This window comes from Bubalus bubalis, chromosome 14, assembly GCF_019923935.1.
Source record: "Bubalus bubalis isolate 160015118507 breed Murrah chromosome 14, NDDB_SH_1, whole genome shotgun sequence".
NCBI lineage: Eukaryota > Metazoa > Chordata > Mammalia > Artiodactyla > Bovidae > Bubalus > Bubalus bubalis.
In genome coordinates, this window is record NC_059170.1 from 45,617,827 (window position 1) to 45,641,068 (window position 23,242).

Consider the following 23,242-nt stretch of genomic DNA (forward strand, 5'->3'; position numbering starts at 1 on the left):
CACAGGACTGGAAAAGGTCAGTTTTCATTCCAATCCCAAAGAAAGGCAATGCCAAAGAATGCTCAAACTACCGCACAATTGCACTCATCTCCCACACTAGTAAAGTAATGCTCAAAATTCTCCAAGCCAGGCTTCAGCAATACGTGAACCATGAACTTCCAGATGTTCAAGCTGGTTTTAGAAAAGGCAGAGGAACCAGAGATCAAATTGCCAACATCCTCTGGATCATGGAAAAAGCAAGAGAGTTCCAGAAAAACATCTATTTCTTCTTTATTGACTATGCCAAAGCCTTTGACTGTGTGGATCACAATAAACTGTGGACAATTCTGAAAGAGATGGGAATACCAGACCACCTGACCTGCCTCTTGAGAAATTTGTATGCAGGTCAGGAACAGTTAGAACTGGACATGGAACAACAGACTGGTTCCAAATAGGAAAAGGAGTATGTCAAGGCTGTATATTGTCATCCTGCTTATTTAACTTCTATGCAGAGTACATCATGAGAAATGCTGGGCTGGAAGAAGCACAAGCTGGAATCAAGATTGCCGGGAGAAATATCAATAACCTCAGATATGCAGATGACACCACCCTTATGGCAGAAAGTGAAGAGGAACTCAAAAGCCTCTTGATTAAAGTGAAAGAGGAGCATGAAAAAGTTGGCTTAAAGCTCAACATTCAGAAAACGAAGATCATGGCATCCGGTCCCATCACTTCATGGGAAATAGATGGAGAAACAGTGGAAACAGTGTCAGACTTTATTTTTTGGGGGCTCCAAAATCACTGCAGATGGTGATTGCAGCCATGAAATTAAAAGACACTTACTCTTTGGAAGGAAAGTTTTGACCAACCTAGATAGCATATTGAAAAGCAAAGACATTACTTTGCCACAAAGATTCGTCTAGTCAAGGCTATGGTTTTTCCTGTGGTCATGTATGGATGTGAGAGTTGGACTGTGAAGAAGGCTGAGCGCCGAAGAATTGATGCTTTTGAACTGTGGTGTTGGAGAAGACTCTTGAGAGTCCCTTGGACTACGAGGAGATCCAACCAGTCCATTGTGAAGGAGACCAGCCCTGGGATTTCTTTGGAAGGAGTGATGCTAAAGCTGAAACTCTAGTACTTTGGCCACCTCATGCGAAGAGTTGACTCATTGGAAAAGACTCTGATACTGGGAGGGATTGGGGGCAGGAGGAGAAGGGGACAACAGAGGATGAGATGGCTGGATGGCATCACTGATGGAAGTGAGTCTGGGTGAACTCCGGGAGTTGGTGATGGACAGGGAGGCCTGGCGTGCTGCAATTCATGGGGTCGCAAAGAGTCGGACACGACTGAGCAACTGAACTGAACTGATGTTGCATGCAGAGCATTTTAAAAATAGGAATTTATTGAGAGGATTAAAGTAAATAAGAATCCAGGTTGGAACTGTGGTCGGCACGTTCCCCAGGCACGTTGATGCAGGGCTTTCAGAAGACAGCTCTCCCTTTCTTCGTGTTTCTAATCAGAATGACCAGGGTCATTTGCCTGTGTTCTATTTTATTAGCTGTGTGACCTCTCAAATGACCTTCCTGTGTAGACTTGGCTTTGAGAAGCTCCAAGTACCCTTTGCCAAGATTTGGGCTATATTTAGTCTTTTTCACATTCCTTCAATGGAGGCAGTGACCAGAATGGGGACTTGGGCACTGTGGACAAGGAGGAGACCACGACCTGTCCTGGTGACCGGAGAGCCTTGGGCACAGCGGAGTCGCCCCCAGGCTCTGTCACATCCCACCACTTCAGCGGACACAGGGCAGAGGTGGGGTATGAGGCAGGAAGGTCTTTAGACTCAAGCCCCGTGGTCCTCTTGTATCTTCCAATGCACCCCACCTCCCACTGCTCTCTGACAGTCCAGTTTATCAGGGACCTGAGGTAGAGCCCTGCCCTTCTCTGCTTCTCTGTTTCCTCGGCTCTCTTCATCAGCTGCTCTCCAGGGCTCAGGCTAGCCAGGCTGGACCCCACGCAGCTCCTGTTTCCCAGCCCTCTCCTGAATCTTCTTTGCCCTTCCCCCATCTTCTTCCTCCTCTTTGGCTGAAACACTTACTTCCCTAGAAGCATGTTATCTTGCACCAGGACGCTCCCCCCGCTGCCCCCCCCCCCCCCCCCCCGCAACCCTCATCTGGGGTTAGGTGCCCCTCCGAGCAGCCTCTTGCACCCTGGACTTCCTGGATGGCAGTGGCCTGTGCCTAGACCAGCCGCTTCTTGGGGACAAGCCATCCTGGTGATGGGGCACCCTCCAGCTCAGAGCACAGGCTCTGTCTGCGATTAGGCACACATAATGTCGGCTGAGACTAAGATGGAGCAGTTGAGAATGAACCACTGGAGGGGGCCGATTGAAAAGCCCTGCTGTGGGGTCTTCACATTCTGCCACCTGTGTGTCATTGCCCAGCAACTCCTTCTGACCTGCACGGTGCAGGGCTGCCATCTAGGCTTGGGGCATGGGGGCTGGAACCTGCACAAACACTTGCGGACTTCCACCAGGCATTTAGTTGAGGAGAACAGGTGAACCCTGAGGAAATGCTTCTGTGTGATGGAAGCCTCTGGAATGAGTTGGAATAAAGTGCTAAACCATCTGAAGGCCAGTCCTTCATGTCTCAAGTGTGGTCCGTGGACCGCACGGTGGCATCTCCTGGGAGCTGGCTAGAAATTCAGACCCCAGCAGACCTCCTGAATCAGAAGTTGCATTTTAACAAGACCCCCAGAGGATTCATGTGCACACTGGGGTTTGAGAGGCTCTGGTATTAGGGGTACTGGGATCAGTTTGGGCAGGCACTGCAGAGCCTGGAGAAGCTTATCTGGGGGGGAACAGGTGAATTGGGGCTTGGTGGAGGTGGTACCTCGGGTGGATGAAAGGAGGATGTTTGAGACATGGAAGGTGTTAAGCCAGGAAAGGACCAACTCTTCTTGCGAATGACACTTGTCTGAAACAAGTTTTTTAGGTTCTTTTATGAATAGAATTTTGGCAGAGCAATTGGATCCATCTTCTAAAGGACTTCCCTGGTGGCTCAGACGGTAAAGTGTCTGTCTACAGTGCAGGAGACCCGGGTTCGAGCCCTGGCTTGGGAAGATCCCCTGGAGAAGGAAATGGCAATCCACTCCAGTACTATTGCCTGGAAAATCCCATGGACAGAGGAGCCTGGTAGGCCCCAGTCTATGGGGTTACAAAGAGTCGGACACGACTGAGTGACTTTCACTTTCATTCTAAAGGATCTAGGAAACCTTTGATGAACATAGCAGGTTTGGTGTTTTTCATCACATAGTTAGAGATTCTGTTTTCTTCCTTTGAGGCAGCAAATGCAGTTGAGAGAATGGAGCAGACCATTCAGAACCTGGGATTTGATTATGGTTTTTCTGGTAATGAAGCTGTGGGATTCTGACCAAGTCCCTTCAGAAGCCAACTGTCATTTGTTCATGATTCTGGGTCAGGAGCTGGGGCACAGCTGGGCTAGGCAGTTCTCCTCTGGGCCAGTTTGTTCACTCAGCTGGTGGTAGTCCTGGGTGGGCCGGAAGGTCCAGTGGCCCCTTATCCACACCTGGCACCTCACTGCTCCTCCGCCGAGCTGCTTGGGCTTCCTCACAGCATGGTGTGCTCGGGCTTCTTGGTGGCCCCTGGTTTCTGAGAGGGGGGAGGAAAAGCCACTGCTAGGTCTCTTAAGATCTGGAAGTGACAGAGGCTCTGCCAGGTCCAGGGGGTGAAGACACAGTCCCTTTTGATGGATTCAACCTCGGCGCAGGCCCGGAAGGAAGGAATTGACTGTGGCTGTCTCTGGGGGCTCCGGGACGTCATCAGACCTACACTCCTCTCTTCTTTCTCCCTTCCATCTTCAGCACGGGCTTCCCCCTCAGGGTCCGAGGTGGCAGCTGGAGCTCTAGCAAGCAGGAAGGACTAAGGCCAGGAAGGGCACCATCCTCCCCCTTCCAGAGAGTGTAACCCACTAGGCTGGTGGTCCCACCCCCACTTGCTGTGGGCGGGGTGCCGCTGGAAATCAAGAGCATGGATATAGGGGGAGCGGCCCTGTTCCACCTCACTGCCCAAAGCCTACACCTGCTGGGAATTTTTAGTGGGGGGCGGGGCAGCCCGAGCCAGGGCCAACCCCTCCCCTCCCCTAGCCCCCCGCACTCCCCGCTGGACCTCACGCCCCTCTCTGCCCCAGTTCACTACAGGCACCTGCGGCGATGCGACCATGCATACCTGCGACCTGTGTGGCAAGGCCTTCCGTCTGCAGCGCATGCTCAACCGGCACCTCAAGTGCCACAGCCAGGTGAAGAGGCACCTGTGCAGCTTCTGTGGAAAGGGCTTCAACGACACCTTCGACCTCAAGCGGCATGTGCGCACGCACACAGGTGAGGGGGCGCAGGCACACAGGTGAGGGGCACGGCGCGAGCTCATGTGTCAAGAAGGAGGGAGCCCTGAGCACAGCTGTGTTTCTGGAAGGATCGCGGGGCGGGGGTTAGGGGGGCCGAGGGAGGGCCATTTGGAGCCAGGCCACCTGCAGCAGTGCCCCCCTGGGGCCCGCGACCACCCACCCCCGCCCCCACCCCCCAGCCTGGTCTCGCCCCCAGTGAGATGAGGTTGGAGGCAGGTCACTGGTTGGAAGTGCCCTGGGATGCCCACTCGGAGCATCTGGGCGTCAGGTGCCGTCGGGCCGGGCTGACGCTGGAACGTGGTTCCTGTGGTCCCTCTGCAGATATTTTGTGCTTCTCTCTTGGGAAGTGATCCTATCTCAAAATAGCATCACATTGGTTCCTCCTGGGAGCTCACAAAGGGAAGAAAACACTCAGCGGACTTAGCGCTCTCCAAGCCTTCTGAGGGGGTGGGGAGGAAGGGTCAGGGTGTGGGAGTTCTGGCAGGCAGGCAAGTGCCTGCCCCTCCAGCCTTCCTCAGCTCCCCCTTCTTGTGCAGTGGGTCTGGGTCCCCACCATCTCCTTCCACAGACAGCCCTGGGGGTGTGCCTGCTCACCAGTCTGCCGGCACTTCTGATTGCTGCTAGCCTCCGTAGTTTTGTGTAGGAGGTATCTGGTCTGCAGGCTTCTTCTTGAGGACCACACCTTTACCAGAGAGATCCCTTGGGAATTCTAAGATGCCATTTCCCAGCTTAAAAAAAAAATCTCCAACTCTGGGCAGGATGAAATTCAAAGTCTGCATCTTGATGGGTTCCATATAAAGCCCCTCTCCGTCTGGCTCCCATCTTCAAATCTGCCTCCAGCCCCTCTGAACCCTCACGCTCCCCACTGGGCTCCATCCTCTCATCCCATCCTGCCCAGTCAGTCTTATGCGGATCCCTCTCTCTCTCCCTACAGTCCCTAGAATTTGTTATAGTCCTGCTGATCCCTCAGGCCCTTTCAGGGTTCAGGGTTTCCCCTCCGGCATTTTGGGAGTGGGAAAATGTCCACTCCTCTCTCTCAGTGGGGCTCGCAGCTCCCCAAGCCCCACACAGGGTCCTTCTTGGACCCTTGCTATTGAGATTTCCTTTATAGACTCCGTCACACATTTTGTTCTTAGGGTACTTGCCGTGAGTCCCTTCTTGGCCTCAGAAGGGTGTCCTTCACCCCAAAGAGTGGTCTGGCATGCTAAAAGGTTTTTCTTTTTTCCTTTAAAAAAACTTTGCTAAAGTGAAATTTTCATTTAAAATTTCATTTAAAAGTAACAATGCATCCAGAAAAGCACACATGTCATGAGAGCACAGTTTGAGAATGTAGGAGTTTCTACAGAGTGAACACACCCATCTAACCAGCTGGAGTATTGACAGACCCTGTAAGTCACTGCCCTGCCCCGCACCCCCTCTGGTCACTGTCACCTTACCTCCGAGAGGCACTGTTAGCCTGGCTTCTGGCAGTGTCACTGACTGTTGTCTGGCTTTGAATGTGATGAAAGTGGAATCAGTAGAGGATGCTCTCTGGGGTTTGGCTTTAATACTTTCATTTCAGTCCTGAACATGGGAGAACCTGTAAAAGTTTGACCTCTGTGTGGCCAGGCTGACACCTTGGGTTGAGGCAGGAAGAATACTTAGGAAGTGGCCAGTGGTAGGGTAATTGTGGAGGGTCCTAAATAGGGTGAAGGGTCCTGTAGGTGGTAGATGGTCCTATAAAAGTTGGAGGGGTTCTGTGGTTGATGGGGCAGCCCCAGCTATCAATGGACCCAACAAGTGGCTACAAAGCTGGTCTAACAGGCAACTACCCCAAGAGGTTAAGAAACTGGGGACCGGTTGCCCAGTCATTTGTCGTTGGCTGTCCAGGAGAGTTCCTCAGCTTTGCATCTTTTTCTGAGGATGTCATTGAGGGCATGGCCTATTTCTTCTGCAGCTCCTTGCCTGGTGGGTTCTCTGGCCACTCCCTGATCCTGGATCCTGGCCTTTAAGACAAAGTGAAGGGGGCTCAGGGAGCATTGTGGGCTGCTGGTATGGTCAGTTGGAGTAAACATGGAGCTGCCTCATCTGTGACTGAGTTAATTCTCCGTTAGTGGAAATATGAGGGACTGACCACTCTCAGGGAGAGTTTGCAAGTTGAATCAGTCACATAGTGGTTAAGAAATCCAGATCTGAGCTAGCTGTCTGTGCAGGCTTGTCCAAATTACTCTTTTTTTTTTTTTTTTTGCTTTAGTTTGTCCATCTCTAAAGTGCGCATGGGGTTTTAATACCTATCACCTAAGTGATGGCTGTGAGATTTCAGGGCAATAATGGTGTATAAAGTGCTTTGCACTCTGTAAGCATTTAGTAAATATGAGCTATTAGAGGTGGTAAATGTTGAAATAGTTGGCAGAGTTTTCCTGAGGCCTGAAGACTTACCTCTGTGCTTCTAGAGACCTCAGCCCACATAGAGAGAAAGGACCCAAACCCTGGACTCCCCAGGAAAGCCAGCGGGTGTGCCAGACAGAAGAGAAAGTGGCATCAGGGAGGCTTCTCAAAGGAGGTGTCCTCTTGGTTGAGCCCTGAAAGAGGAGCAAGATTTTTATAGACCTCTAGTGACTGCTAAAGGAGAGGCCAAAAATCCCTGGGATCCCGCAAGCTAGGCGGTATGGCCCTCCCACCAAAAAAAATCGTGAACTATGTAAAACTACAAAGTGACTTGAATTTTTTTTTTTCCCATACCATGCAGCATGTGGGATCTTAGTTCCCTGACCAGGGATTGAACCCTCACCCCCTGCAGTGGAAGAACAGAATCATAACCACAGGACCTCTGGGAAAGTCCAAGTTATTTGCATTTGAGTCTCTATTGGACAGTTCTTAGATCATTGAATCTATAGATAATCATTTTAATTTTTTTAATCATAATTTTAACTCTTAAAGTGACTCCTCCTTAAGCTTCTTAAGGGGCCCAGAGCCAGTTCTAGACCTCTGGTCTTCTGATGCTCAGCCGTGTCCAACTCTTTGTGACCCCCGTAGACTGTAGCCCGCCAGGCTCCTCTGTCCATGGGATTTCCCAGTTAAGAATACTGGAGTGGGTTGCTATTTCTGCCTCCAGATCTTCCCGACCCAGGGATCGAACACATATCTCCTGCACTGCAGGTAGATTCTTTATCGTGGTTAACAAAAAGTATTAAGGAAATGTCTTGAACCTGTTCTCCCTGCTCTGATTTATTTTCTGATGGAGACTTGCCTCCAGGTAATGATGAACCAGAGAGAGGAGTCAAGGGCTTGTTGACAAATTAGCTGCTGGCAGATCAACAAAAGGCCACCGCTTTGGTGATGCTGCTGAGCAGGAGCTGGAGGGACAGACCTGGCCTCCTGGCTCGAGAGGCCTGCCCTGTAAGCTCTGAGCTCTACGCCAAAGGGATAACTGGTAAAAAGAGCAAAGACTTGGGGGTCCTCTGACCTTGTAGCTCATGTGAACCACCTCACTAACTCCAAAGAGCTCACCAGAATTCTGTGAACTTGGCTTTGCCTTTGGTTGAGACACAGATGCTGGATTTTTGCTCTGGACAGTGACAGGTAAATGTTGTATTTGGACCAGAAGCAAAGATGCGGACTCTGTTTTCCCAAGTACAGTAGCTAGTTCAGTGAAGGTTACGGTTGCTCCCAGTCCAGTTGGGGCAGTCCATGATTAATGTAAAAACTTGCCTAAGATCTCTGGACCCTTGTTTTGAGAATTGGAGGGACAGTGTTGAGAGGTGGACAGAGCTGGGTGGGGCCCAAAGAGCAGGGTGAATCCCCTCCCTCTCATCTCCTCCTCCCTCTGCAGCCCCCGAGAGAACAGGGCGTCTAAGGAAAGACTCAGAAGAGGAGGAAACATCTTGGAAAAGACCCAGGGAAACCGGAGCCTGGAAATGTCTGACCTTAATATTCAAGTAGATGAAAGAAAAGATTAGACTTCTCTTTTGGATATGACTTCACCAAGGAAAGAGTAGATCGGGGGTGTATGAGTGAGGTGGAGGGTTGGGGGGAGTAGCTACATGACATCTGACTCCAGGTTGAAAGAAACTGGAATAGAAAGAAGAAGCTCTCTTACCATCTTGTGAAAATATATTGGCAAACGAGTGGCTATTTTCAATCCAGATGGTTTTAGGTTGGGTTCCGTACAAGCAGTTTCTGAGATGGTGATTCTTTTTCTTTTTTTTTAAATAATTACTTTTATTTATAGTTATTTGGCTGTGCCCTGTCTTAGTTGTGGCATGGGGGATCTTTAGTTCTCTGACCAAGGATTGAACCCGGGCTCCCAGCATTGGGAGCGCATAGTCTCAGCCACTGGACCACCAGAGAAGTCCCTGAGATGGTGATTCTTATAAACCGATGTATTGAAGAGTGGGCTCTTGGGAGAAGCCTGCAAGGCAGGGGGGAGCTGGACAGTGTAGCAGGGATGTGGCCTTAGCCTGATCCCACTGGGGTCTTGGGTGGGACTGGCTCTACAGGCCTGTCCTGCCCCAGGCAAGTGGGGGCCCACTCAAGGGGGTCCGGTTGGGGAACCAAGAGCACTCACTGCACACAGAATAGAGGGATTTACTCTGTTTGAGAGGAATTGACAGGGTCACTGAGGCCAGCATCAGGTCAAAATGAGACAGAGGATGGAGGGGGGAAGAGTGGGGGAGAGCTTTCAAGAAAGGAATGTATATTCAGTTCACAGCCCATGAAAAATGTCATGGGTCTGTTTTTAGAGAATATTCTTTTGGCTTTGTTTAAATCTTTTAGGTTGAACCAGCTGGCCGTCCATGGAAGGAGATGGTTTGGTTTTTTGGTGGGGGGAGATCTGTCATTTAGAGTAGAATGTAGCAACCAGCAAGGGCCAGACTTGGTACTCACCATCTCTGCCCTCGATGCCTGGGGACCCTGAGCACCGCTGGCACCTGGGGGCGAGAGGAAATGCCGAGTCACGTCTGCAGAGGTGTCAGGGGTGTGGTCTGGGTGTTGTTCGTTACTGTGACCAGGTGTCTCAGGCTCATCAGACAAATATGGCTTTAATTGAAAGCATTTTATTTTCCTCGTTTGTAAAAGTGACTACTTACTGTGTGAAAGACTCCAGTCGACATAGAAGCTATAAAGGAGAAAGCATAGCTGCTGTAGCCAGCTGAAAAGGACACACATGTCTGGGGTCACCCGCTCAGTTTGTGGGAGGCTCCAGAGCGCGTAACCATGTTGGTTATACCTTTACAACTCTGGCTAGAATAAAAGAGTCAGTTCGAGGTGCTTGTCATTCCTGTGGAAGCTTCTGAGTTCCATGTGGGGAGACTGAGGAATTCAGGTTGGAGGTCACTTGAGGGAATGGGGGGGCTGTTGACCAGAGCAGTTGTTTCTGCCCTGCCCCCACCCCCACCCCAGCCCCCAAGGGGCCCTCTGGCCTTATCTTCCATCTGGGCCACATTGAGAAAGAAAGGCCAACAAATCCCATCTTGACTGAAGAGGAGGAAACGATGGTGTCCTTTGTTTGGAGGCGAAAGGAAAGGAGTGGAGAGATTGGATTGGGAGAAGCACAGGCTGGGAGAGGCTTGAGTGGGGTGCACTGGGGAAGAATAGAGTTACCTCCACCCCTCCCAGCCCAGGGAGCTGAGGAGAAGAACACACACTCCTTCACTCAACAAGCTCTCCCCTCTTTGATTTTGACTTACTTTTTAGCTACAAAAAATAATATAAAAGGGAAAGAATTAAAGAAAGAAAAAGAAGCCTCCTCTCCACACCAAGCCCTATTTCGACTCTTGAAAGCAAAGAAATCGCTCGGTCACGTCCGACCCCATGGAGCGTAGTCTGCCGCACTCCTCTGTCCATGGGATTCTCCAGGCAAGAATACTGGAGTGGGTTGCCATTTCCTCCTCCAGGGGATCTTCCTAACCCAGGGATCGAACCCAGGTCTCCCACACTGCAGGCAGACTCCTGACCATCTTGAGCCACCAGGGAAGCCCCTCCTGAAAGCAGACTACCATTTAATTTTTTTCCCCAGAAATTTTTAGTACACACTGCTTTTTTGTGTACTGTCTATCTGGGAGGCTATTTCCTGCCTGCACAGGTGGAGGTGTCCCACTCTGTTGAATGGGTGTCAGAGCGTTTCTCATTGTGAGATCATGATGTAATTTCAAATATGGAGGCATTGTCATTTTTTTTCTTGCTCCAAATGTAACACTGTCTTTCATTTTCAGGTTTTTTTTCCCTTTCCTCCCTTCCCTATTTCTTTTGTTTCTCACCCTCTATTCTAATTTTAGAGAATGCAATCACAAATCTTATATATCCTTTGCCTCCTTGTGTTTGTCTTCCTGTAGATAATGTCCCTGAAGCTGGCTGAAGGGTAGACTGCTTCCGCTGTGTATGGGCGTGGTCACAGTGCCTCTCGCGGATGTCGCCCTAAATGTCCACTCCCACGAGGAGGCCTGCAGAGAGCTTTTCGAGGAAGCCCACTTTTGAATATAGTTCAGTAAAGGAGACTTAGATACAGCAAGCAGAACAAAACAGATATTGCCAGTAACAAAGACTTTTCTTTGAGGATATGTGAGATGAAGGTTGATTTGGCAGTAGAAATAGAACATTTGAAAAGAAGGAACTCTTTGTGATAATCCACACACAGTATTTTCTGGACTAGGTGATACAGGCCCACAGCACTGCACTGAAAGTGGCTGGGGAAGGAAGTCTGTTCCTGCCTCTCTCCACCAGCTGCCTAGGGACCACATTTTATTATTATTTTATATATATTGCCGTGCCATGTGGCATACAGGATCTTTGTTCCCCAGCTAGGGATCGAACCCAGGCCCCATGCCGTGGAAACATGGAGTCCTAACCACTGGACTACCAGTGAAGTCTCTAGGGACCACATTTTAAAATGTTATCCTTTTTTAAAATTTTTGATTTTTTAATAATTATTTTAACGTTTTTTAAAAAATTTCATCACGTCTGTTCCATAATGCTTTTTAACAAATGTGTTTTGTTTTTTTTTCCCCAGTAACTAACATGCTTTTGTTTTTGTCATTGACAAATGATACTGTGATTGAATCATTGCTTTGGCTCCTTAAATATTACTTAGGTGTCCCAGGGACAGAGGAGCCTGTTGGATACCGTCTATGGGGTCACACGAGTCGGACACGACTGACGTGACTTAGCAGCAGCAGCAGGTGTACGTTAAAAATATATGTCTACATTTAAGAAATGTAACACATTAAAGAAGTCCTCTGTAAATATTGTTGTTGTTTTATCACTAAGTCGTGTCTGACTCTTTTGTGAATAGGAAATTGCAACCCACTCCAGTATTCTTGCCTGGAAAATCCCATGGACAGAGGAGCCTGGCAGGCTACAGTCCATGGGGTCCTAAAAAAGACACGACTTAGCAACTAAACAACAAGAAGTTCTAAAGAGTGTCTTTGTATTCTTCTGACCTGGACTGTAGGCACTTGAGACTGCATCCCGTTGAGTATTTAGTGTGTGCTGGATCCTTGGCTCATAAGATCTCAATTACTCATCAGAGCAGCCTTACAAGGGGGTATTAATTATTGTCCCCATTTTACAGGTGAGGAAACTGAGGCATGGACTGGGTTGATGAGTGGCTGATGGGTAATTCCAGTGGCCTTGGACTCTGTTACTGTCTAGGTGTTGGGGATTGTGTCTCTAGTTCTGGAACCCCACTCCCAGCACAGACACGATTAGCCATTGTTCAAGAGCACTTATGTCCAAGACAGGGAGACCTTGGCGTTGGTCTCCCTCACCTGGGCTCCTTTCTGGCCATCTTCTTTGCTGACCTCTGAGTCTGTAGGGGAAAGGAAGACTCCAGGAGGCAGGAACTTGTTCCCAAGCCCAGAGTCACCAAGAGGCAGCTGCTGTGTGACAAGGTCTGCTTGCTCCAGGGAGTGAGGGGTGAATGTGGTGATGGGGTGGGGGGAGCAGGTTTGCAGAAGTCAGAATTAACTGCAGTAACAAGGTGTGGGGGCCTTCTGTCTCCCCCTCCCCACCTCTGTTGTCCACATGATGCAGGGTTCCAATACCCTCTTGCCCTTGCCATCCAGTCTGCGCTGCATGCGGTGCCCGTACAATTCAGCTGAGCAGCTGGATGAAGAGAGGAAGGAGACGTGACTCTGCATGTGGACTTGTCCGAGGGGAAGGGCTTGGGACAAGCAGTGCAGCCCTGTCCACCCCTCTTCTCAGGCCCCCAGGAGTAGGGTGGAAATCTTCCACCTACTTCCACTTCCAGAATCCAGGAGTCATTGCTCCAGGTTAAAGCTGGTGGAAGTGTGCTGGTTTCCTCACCGGCTGACTTTGGATGTTTTAAAATAGTCACGGGCTGTTTCCGATCCCTCCTGAAAGGAGCAGCTGGTCTCTGGGTGAATTTGTCTTGATGAGCTTCGGGTTTGAAATCAGGGTGATTCTTGATTGGCCAGAGGTGGTAGAAGCCAGCTGCCATGTGGGCCCAGAGGCCTGGGTAACACAAAGCCCCTTGTGGCCCAAACATGCAACCTACGTGGTGTATTCCTTTGGGGCAGGTCTCATCATAGCCCTTACGTTTGTAGAAAACTAGCCCCCAAGATGTGACTGACCTCTCTTTTCCTGCGCCAGTAGGGTTCATTCATTCATTCATTCATTGAAAAGTGATTTGACAGGGACAGTGTTAGTTGCCCAGTTGTGTCTGACTCTTAGCGGCCCCATACTGTAGCCCGCCAGGCTCCGCTGTCCATGGGATTCTCCAGGCAAGAATACAGGACTGGGTTGCCATTTCCTCCTCCAGGGGATCTTCCTTTCTTTTCCTGGGCCAGGAGGGTTCATTCATTCAAAAATGATTTACTGAGCACCTATTATGTGCCGAGTGCTGAGCATTATAATGAAGTTTCTTTTGGCAGTTTTTCTGGAACCAGCAGAATATAATACAGGCCTGCCTTCTGCTTGGGTGGGCTGGAGGAACACCCCACCACAACACTGAGCTGATGGAATTTTTTTCACACTGAGTGTAGAGGCAATGATGGAGGCTTCTGGATGTGGAAGAATAGTGGAAGCCATTCAGTTTGTTCAGGTGGTTGAATGAGGGTGGGGAGTATTTTTTTTTTTCCATTTTGACTTCCTTTATCATCTGTGTAACTTCATAAACAGATATAGCTCTTCAGGAAGCACCAGTAAGGCACTGGGGACTTGTAACCTTGGGGAAAAGACTGGGGTGCATGTCTGCCTCAGACACCCCAAGTGCTGTCCTATGGCTTCATCTGGCATCGCTTCAGACCTCAGCATAAGTAGCCTCAGCATCACCTGGAAACCAGCTAGAAAATACAGGTTCTTGGCCCTACCCCAGAACCAGGATCGCCAGTGAGGGTGGGGGTCCCGGAATCTGTGTTTTGACAAGCCCTCTATCTAGGTGATTCTGTTTTGGGCTCAAATTTGAGAACCACTGCTTTCACTTGAATCAGGAGGTCTAGGGTGGGGGCTCAAGGCTCTGCACTTCCAACAAGCTCTTAGGTGATGTGATGTGGGGTGGACCACACCTTAGTACCAGGTTGTACAAGGCAGCGTGATGTGATGCGAGGGTGTGGGCTGCAGCACTTCCTTAATCTCTGTAGTCTTTAAAAGGTGGGATTTGGGTGCAGCTGAACAACAAAATACTGTGGTGCTGCTAAAAAGGGATGAAATCAGGCTGTAAACACTACCATGGTAAACTCTCCAGGACTATTTACTTATTTTTATTTTTTATTGAAGTATAGTTGTTTTATAACATATTAATTTCTGTTGTATAGCAAAGTGACTTAGTTATACATATATGTTCTTTTTTTGGGCTTCCCTGGTGGCTCAGATGGTAAAGAATCTGCCTGCAATGCAGGAGTCCTGGGTTCGATCCCTGGGTTGGGAAGATCCCCTGGAGAAGGAAATGGCAACCCACTCCAGTGTTCTTGCCTGGAGAATCCCAGGGACGGGGGAGCCTGGTGGGCTGCCGTCTCTGGCGTCGCACAGAGTCAGACACGGCTGAAGCGACTTAGCAGCAGCAGCAGCAGCCAGTATTCTTGCCTAGAGAATCCCATGGACAGAGGAGCCTAATGGGCTACAGTCCGTGGGGTTGCAAAGAGTCAGATACAACTGAGGGACTTTATATATTCTTTTTAGATTCCACATATAAGTGATATCATATGATATTTGTCTTTGTCTGACTTATTTCACTTACTGTGAAGATCTCTACTTGCATCCATGTTGCTGCAATTGACATTCATTATTTCATTCTTTTTAACAGCTGAGTAGTATTCCATTGTGTATATGCACCATATCTTTAGCCATTCATGTGTTGATGGACATTTAGGTTGCTTCTGTATCTTGACTATTGTAAATAGTACTGCTGTGAACATTGGGGTGCATGCATTTTTCTGAATTATAGTTTTGTCTGGATATACACCCAGGGGTGGGATTGCTGGGTTATATGGTAACTCTATTTTAGTTTTTTGAGGAACCTCCATACTGGTCTCCATAGCGGCTGCACCAATTTACATTCCCACCATTAGCGTAGAAGGCTTCCCTTTTCTCCACACCCTCTGTAGCATTTATTTGTTGACTTTTTAATGATTGCCATTCTGACTGGTACCCTAGGAATATTGTTAAGCAAAAAAAGTAGATTTCGAAGATATCTTTTAATAGTTTGCTTCCATTAAAGCTAGGATAGTAAAATCGTAATACATTTCATTGTTGTATAAGTCAAATAAGCATTTTAGAGTGTGAATTTTAATTTTCATTATTTTTAAGCAACTCAAAACAATTTTTTCTTTTTTTGGCTGCACCACGGGGCATGCAGGATCCTAGTTCCCCTACCTGAGATCAAACCCATGTCCCCTGTGGTGGAAGTGCGAGTCCTAACCACTGTACCAACCAGGAAGTGGGTTGCCATTTCCTTCTCCAGGGGATCTTCCCAATCCAGGGATTGAAAATACCTATCTTGATTGATGGTTTTGCATACTCTTAAATTTTGAGCCTAAAGCTTTGGGGATTCCAGTGGGAAGTGGTCCTCCTGACCACCAGGCCCTGAGATGGTCTAACTACTTGCAGCCTCCTCTCTGCTCCATGGACCTCTCTGGACTTCTAGAAGCTCCATCTCACCCGGTGGGGTACCCATGGGGGCATGGGGGTGACTGTCATTTGATTGCTGAGCTTCTTGCTCTGTATGGTACCTGTGGCTTCTCCAGCCAGGAGGCAGGCCCCACTAATAGTAGACCAGATTTAAAGTCAGCATGAGATCTAGGTTGGGGATGCTTTCCTGACTGTAGCTAATGCCATCAGTGCCCTGCCCCTGCCCCTGTCCCTTGTCACTTCTGAGCACATCTGTCCACATCGAAGCTGACCACTGTGGGCGTTCTTGCTGGAGGCCCCCCACCCTCACCTCCAGGCAGGCAGGACCTGCCAGGAGAGAGAGCCCCACCCACCAAGGGCGCTCTCCAGGGTGCTGCCTGAGCAGAGGGACAAAGAACCCAGCTCCCAAGGGGCAGAGTGACTCGGCTCGGAGGTATGTGTTCTCCTCTGTCCCGTACCTTGCTTGACCAGTTGAACCCTGGTTGCCCACTGACTGGATGACCCCCCCCCCCAACCTTGTCATCTTCTCCCTCCCCTGAAGGTGGGGAGTCACCTCACACTGTTCCTGGGGTCTCCCTTCCTGGAGGCACCTTCCAAATACCTGCTTTTCCAGGAAAACCCAAACTAAAATAAAAGCACGGTTTACTCTGCCCACTCTGAAACCCAAACATTAAGGCAGGCAAGTGAGAAGATTAGAGCACCTCCTCTTAAAGCCAGGTGGTAGAGTTTTGCTGTTTGCATCTGTTTTTATTATGTTTGCTCTGTGGATAATTTTGTCTCCTGCCTTAACCATTTTCCTCATATTCTTCATCCTTGGTTATGGTGATCCTTTTTTTCTCCCTGTTTCCCCAACCCGGGAGCCCCTGACAAGTATGTTTCTCTTGTTTCTCAGGGGAGTTGGACTTTACTGCATCTAAGTGATACCACACACTGTTTGTCTTCCTCATTATGGCTCGTCTCACTGAACATAAGGTTCTCAAGGTGCATCCACATTGTTGCAAATGGCAGGATCTCCTCCTTTGTCCTGGCTGAATGATACTCCATTGCAGATATGTGCCACATCTCCTTTATCCATTCATTTGTTGAGGGGCACTTAGGTGTTTCCATGTCTTGGCTGTTGTGAATAAAGCTACAGTGAACATGGGGGTGGAGATAGCTTCCTGAGATCCTGTTTTCATTTTCTTTGGATAAATACGGATAGTGGGATTCCTGGATCATACGGAAGGTCTGTCTTTAAGTTTTCAAGGAACCTCCACCTTGTTCTCCACAGTGGCTGCACCAATCTACATTCTCCCCAACAGTGCATGAGGGTGCCCTTTTCTCCACACCTTCTCCAGCATTTGTTACCTCTTGTCTTGTTGATAATAGACATTCTGACAGGTGTGAGGTGATTTCTCCTACCTTGTTCAATTGCTAGGTCATGTCTGACTCTTTGTGACCCCATGGACTGCAGCATGCCAGCCTCCTCTGTCCTCCACTATCTCCTAGAGTTCGCTCAAACTCATATCCTTTGAGTTGGTGATGCTATCTAACCATCTAATCCTCTGCTACCCACTTCTCCTTTTGCCTTCAATCTTTCCCAGCATCAGGGTCTTTTCCAATGAGTTGGCTCTCCTAACCTGCGTGGTGGCAGTTTGCACTTTTCTGATGATTGGTGATGCTGGGCATCTTCCCTTGTGTCTCTCAGCCCTTCATATGTCTTCTTTGGAAAAATGCCTATTCAGTTCCTTTGCATGTTTTTTGAATCATTTGGGGTTTTTTTTTTGCCATTGGGTTGTATGGGATGACTTTTAATGGCCTCATAAGTGGGAGGCTCTGGCTTGGCCTTGACCCACAGTTCTGTGTCTGCCCCTCGCCCCTGCAGGCATTCGCCCCTATAAGTGTGACGTCTGCCACAAAGCCTTCACCCAGCGCTGCTCCTTGGAGTCCCACCTGAAGAAGATCCACGGGGTGCAGCAGCAGTACGCCTATAAGCAGCGCCGGGATAAGCTGTATGTCTGCGAGGACTGCGGCTACACGGGCCCCACCCAGGAGGACCTGTACCTGCACGTGAACGGTGCCCACCCGGGCAGCGCGTTCCTCAAAAAGACATCCAAGAAACTGGCAGCTCTCTTGCAAAACAAGATGACGTCCTCGCTCCAGGAAAACGCCAACCTGAGTGAGGAGGAGGAGAAGTAGGAGAGGGGCGAGGACACCAACTCTGCCACGTGTCCACGGATTCCTGGTCTTGGAGGTCCCCTGCCCCACGTGCTATTCCAGAGTCCAAGTGGTCCATTCATCTCTCTGTCCTGGGGGCCTCACTGGGGGCTCCATGCCAACGCTATCATTGATAACAGTGGCATGAGGCCTCTGTCACCTGGGCCCTCAGGAACGCTATCACAGTAATGGAAGCTTGTGGAGAGCTGTGATCACCGTCTGGGTCTAGTTTTCATTTTTATTTTGTTTTTAGGATTTTCACACATGGAGGGTAGGGGTGTTCTGAGAGACACACCCTTGGAGAGATTGATATGGTGCCTTGAAATAAAAGTACTTCCACTTGAAATGCTACTCCAGCAAGGAAAACGAATTCTGTTATTCTGAAAGCGTTGGCCGGAATTATTCTAATAAAGGGAACATCCTTGTGGAATTATCCGGCTCAGAATGCAACAGGAGAGTGCTGGTGCTCCCTGTCCAGGGCTTATCGTGGGACCTTCGACTTGAGGTTGTTTGGGGGTTGATGTTTTGTACTAGTGGGTGGGTTTGAAGAAGCAAATCTTGAGCACTGGGTAAAGGTAAACACGTGCCTGGTGAGCTGGGCAGAGGCACTGGGCTCAGCTTGCATGGGCTCACAGACACTCTTGGTGACCAGGGTGTTCCCGTGGAGATGCTCTGGCCTCCCGGGCCGGGCCTCAGGGCTGAAGGCCATCGTCCACCCTCCTTGAGTCTGGCACTGGGGGCCAGGCTGGAGCATGAGGAGCCCCGGAGCATACTTAGTGCCCTTGAGTGGTGGTGGGGGGGGACAATGGTGGCATCAGTATCTCCCTCACGCCCTGTGAGTGCTGAGCACAGTGACCTTCAGCCACTTGCACGTCCTCACCTGGACGTTAGCGAGAAAGTCGGCCTGAGACTGAGATGGAGCAAAAGGGAAGCTGGCAGGGAGGGAGTGTGGGGAGGTTTTCAGGGTCCCCCCCCCCATGCCTGGAGGGGTGGGAAGAAGGACCCAGATCTCCCCAGAGCCACTGTGGTGGGAGAGGTCTATTCCAGTCCTAGGAGCTGCCGGAACCAGGCAGGAGGTCCGATCCACAGCACCTCACTGTCCCTTGACCCCTAGGCGCTGGCTGAGCGCACTGGTTCATTCCCCCTCTGGAAAGTTCAGAAAACCTTGAATTGGGGCTGGTCTGGGAACGTTCCTACGGCATGGCCATGGCCGTTTTCTTCTTTCCTCCCTGCCCACATCATCCTCCCCTTCTTCCCTCCCCTGTCGCTTCCACCTTCTCTCCCCCACTTCCTCCCCCCGCCCCCAACACTGTGGTCAGGCTTCAGGCTACAGTCTGGTTTAAGTGGTACATCCTATAACTCAACACTTCTCTGTAGAGTCAGCAGCACTTTTCTTCAGAAGGAAGGAGGAAATAAATTCTCTTTTCACACCTATGATGCACCAGGCACCGAGCCAAGCATGACGTTCTCTGGTCGCTCCTATAGGGTCAGCATCTCTGTGCCTGGAGCTGCGGTTGAAACTGGCCGCTGGAGGAAGGGTCCAGGGATCCTAAATCTGGTTAGAACGCCTCTCCCCACCTCACCCCACCCTCCCTTCAGAAAGGAAAGACAAGGCCTCAGGTTCAACGTTGGCTGCACCTGAGGCTGGTGTGAGACGAAGGCAGGCTTTGGGGGATCCTCACCACCTGTGTCACCGCCCCGGGGCAGTGGTGAAGGGTAAGACGGCACTGCGGGACCACGTGGGTCCTGGGACCCACGGCGGCATGTGGCGTGGGGTGGGGTGGTTGCCAGGTGCAGCCTCCTGGGACAGAGCCAGTGCTGAGGGCTCAACCCTGGCTCTAATGGGCGAGTGGTGTTGGGTCTCAGCACTTGACGCAGGAGAGAGAAGCTAGAAGGCGGCTGGTTCTTTTTCCTCGGTTATCTGACATTCCTGTAAGGGAATACCTAAGTGACTCTGTCTGGACCAGCTGCCCTGTGGCCGGTTTTGCAGAAGGAATTGTGAACTAGCTGATGTGGTGTTCTCTTTAGGGTCAGATTTTTATTAAACAAGTTGCAAGTGACAAAAAGTCCATTTAAAATGACTTTAATGGAGAAAAAGAATGTATTAGCTGTAACGTCTGGGGTTTTTCCAGCTTCAGGGGTGGCTGGGCCTAGGTGCTTAAATCATTTGATCCTGTACCTTTTTTTCTTTTATCCAGTTTTCCTCCAGGTGGCTTCTTTCTCAGGCAGGTTCGAATGGGGGCTGGATGACCATTCACTGTTCCTGATGGGGCATTATCCTGGGCTGATGCTTCTTGTCTCTGATTGGCCCAGTTTCTCTCTCATCATTGCCTCCCCTTGACCCCAGCCAATTACTATGCGCTGTGCCCAGGCCTGACCTGGGGCTCCTGCCTCCTCTGAAGCAGGGCTGAGAGGGCAGGCTGACTACACCTCTGGCCTAGGAGAGGTCCGAGTGGGTACCCAGCAGGAAAGCAGGGTTCTTTGACCAGAGAGGACATGGATATTGGGCAACTGTACCAGCTAAGACAGGGCACAGCTGCGGGAACAAAGATTCCCAGCACGTGATGTGGCTTAAAGCGGGATGTTTCCTCCTCACCTGCTGGCTCTGGCTTGGCAGGTAGCTCACCTCCATGCCATTACTTAGGCACCCAGACTTCCCGTGCCTGCCGCTCTGGTTCCTTGTCAATATGTGCTTCATTGGAGCTGAGCGTCTGGGTTTCGGCCAGTAAGAGAATTGTCGCGGTTTGGTTTCCTCCAGAAGCTGCTTCTGAGGTTAGTTCAAGGTCAAGTTGCTGGCTTAGGAGGTGATCCCAGGAAAGAACAGATGTAGGGTGTGGGGGAGTGGGACAGGAGAAGGAAGGCAATACAGGGACCATAACTAGGAAAGTTGGGCTTCCCCAGGTGGCACAGTGACAAAGAATCCGCCTGCCAATGCAGGGGATGTGGGTTTGATCCCTGAGTTGAAGATTCCCTAGAGAAGGAAATGGCAACCCACTCCAATAGTCTTGCCTGGGGAATCCCCTGGACAGAGGAGCCTGATGGGCTACAGTCCATGGGGTCGCAACGAGGGGGACATGACTTAGCGACTGAGCATACACAAACAAATACAACCAGGAAAGTTACTGGTGGGCAGTCAATCCCAGCGGGGGGTCCCTGGAAGGCAGTTGCCCACAGGAGGGGTACAGCAAGCCATTGTCCACTGGCTCTGCATGCCTGGGGTTTGGTTGAGGATGCTGGCATGGGAGCATTAATTTCTGGGCCTTTCCATCTTGCCCTGTGCACTGACCAGGCATGCCTCAAGTGCCAAGAAAACCCCTCAGGCAGAGCCCGAGGGCTTGGCCGTGAGCAATGTTAATACACCAAGTACAGCAAATGCTGAGGGGACATGGATGGGACGGCACTGGGTCTGGTTCAGGTGTGGACAGGTCCCATCCACCCTCTGAATCGGCTGGCCAGAAATGGCACATAGCCCTTTCAGTCATATTCCAGGGTGAGGACTTTGCCATGTTGGGGTGGGGGCGGGGGAGGGAACACAGGTTCTCAGCCATGGGCTCTCGTAGGCCAGGGCAGAGGGGACAGATCACGGGAGCAGCTTGTAGATTCTGCTGCCGCAGGCAAAACCAGCTGACGACCACCCGAGCCTCTGTCCCCTCCTCCCACCTGTTTGCTTGTCCTGCTCTCAGCCAGTTGTCAGGAAATCCCACTACAGCATCCAGGATCAGGATTTAGGGCACTGGTTCTCAGGTTGGCACCCCTGGAAACTTAAGTCCATAGTGGTGAGGATGGATATGGATGAACTTTTGTTATCTTCTGCCCTCATCGGAATCCATCCATTAGCCTGTACGAAGTCAGGCTAGGTCAGGAAGTTCTCTTCTGTAGGTTGATCTTTGGTCAGCACCGAGAATGGAAACGAATTCTTGTGCTCGTCAGAAGTGCCTCCTAGCGGTTTGTTTTGGAAAGAGGGATCTGTTATCACCCGTGTGCTGTATGTGCTTGATGTCCTAGGTTGGGTTCCTTGAAGCAGAGCCTGAGACCAGGAATCGAGGGCATGTGGTTTACTGGGGGAGGCTCTCAAGAGAAACCGGGAAGGAGGTGAGGGGTGCCAGGTACAACGAAGAGAAACCAGGTGAGGATGTGGGTGCAGCTGGAGTCTAGCCGCAGCCTGATCTCAGGAGCCACAGACGGAATCTCACCTTGAGGCCGAGGGAGGCTGTTGGCTGTGGCTTGTCCCTGGGAGGTGGCGGGGAGGCAGGACCACCGGGCTGTTAAGCAGCCCACACTCTTGGCATCCAGGGGTGGTTCACGTGGCGGTTTCCAAGGTGAGGGAGGGAGAGATCATAGGAATGGATTCTTAGCTGTGAAACCAATTGAGGTCCAATATTTACGTTTTGATAAGGGACCTCTTTTGGAGCTAAAGGAGTGAATCACTTATTGCAAATTATCTTGTGTTTGGGACAGAAATAAAAAATAGTTTTAAATGTATGCAAAGACAAGTCCTTCCTCCATACGTGTCTCTCATCTGCCAAGCCTCTCCTCTACCATCCATCATGATCAACCACTGTTAGCTTCTTGGGAACCTTCTGGAGTTTCTTTACTCCTATAGAAGCAAATACGAACATATGTGTCCTTGTTCTCTACCGTTGTTTTTTAAAATTAACATATAGCATCATGCATACTCTTTGGAACCCTGCGTTTTTCTTTTTTTCTTTATTTTTTATTGAAGTATAGTTAAATTACAGTGTTGTGTTTCTGGTGTACAGCAAAGTGATTTACTTACACATATACATATTCTTTTTCATATTCTTTTCCATTACAGTTTATTAAAAGATTGAATATAGTAACCTGTGCTATATAATAGGACCTTGTTGTTTCTGTTTTATATATAATAGTTTGTATCTGCTAATCTCAAACTCCTAATTTATCCCTCTCCCCACCCCTATACTTTTCTTCTAATAATACATCTCATAGCTCTTACCGTAATAGTACAAAAAAGAAACCTCATTCTCCTTTATGCTGCTGCTGCTGCTAAGCCACTTCAGTTGTGTCCGACTCTGTGCGACCCCGTAGACGGCAGCCCACCAGGCTCCTCCGTCACTGGGATTCTCCAGGCAAGAACACTGGAGTGGGTTGCCATTTCCTTCTCCAAGGCATGAAAGTGAAGTCACTCAGTCGTGTCCGACTCCTAGGGACTCCATAGACGGCAGCCTACCAGGCTCCTCCGTCCATGGGATTTTCCAGGCAAGAGTACTGGAGTGGGTTGCCATTGCCTTCTCCGCATTCTCCTTTATAGCTCCCTGCTATTGTATCCTGTGGATACACCACTAACTTCTACTGATGGGCATTTATGTTGTTTCCAATATTTTGCTACTATGAAGAATGCTACAGTGAGTAACTTTGTACATTTGTCATTTCACATATGTGCAGACATATCTGTAGGATAAATTCCCAGAAATGCAGTTGTTAGGGCTAAGGATAGACCCTCCATAGCATTGATCAATATGGCCCAATTCCCCAACACAGAGATATACCAATTTGATTAGCAGTCTCACAAAGTGTGAGATTGCCCTCTCCTCACACCCTACCGA

At 49.8% G+C, this 23,242-nt stretch overlaps 1 protein-coding gene across 3 annotated transcripts in view; it reads left to right on the forward strand.

Annotated features, from left to right (window-relative positions):
- The window catches only part of OVOL2 (ovo like zinc finger 2), a 30,165-nt gene extending 12,157 nt beyond the window's left edge, over positions 1-18,008 (forward strand). For all 3 annotated transcript variants that reach the window (XM_044928011.1, XM_025264206.2, XM_025264207.2), the window contains 2 exons: positions 4,185-4,374; positions 17,326-18,008. In XM_044928011.1, the coding sequence (XP_044783946.1) occupies positions 4,215-4,374; positions 17,326-17,639 (474 nt within the window). In that variant the 5' untranslated portion in view covers positions 4,185-4,214 and the 3' untranslated portion in view covers positions 17,640-18,008. The remainder of the gene's footprint in view (positions 1-4,184; positions 4,375-17,325) is intronic.
- The last annotated feature ends 5,234 nt before the right edge of the window (positions 18,009-23,242 follow it).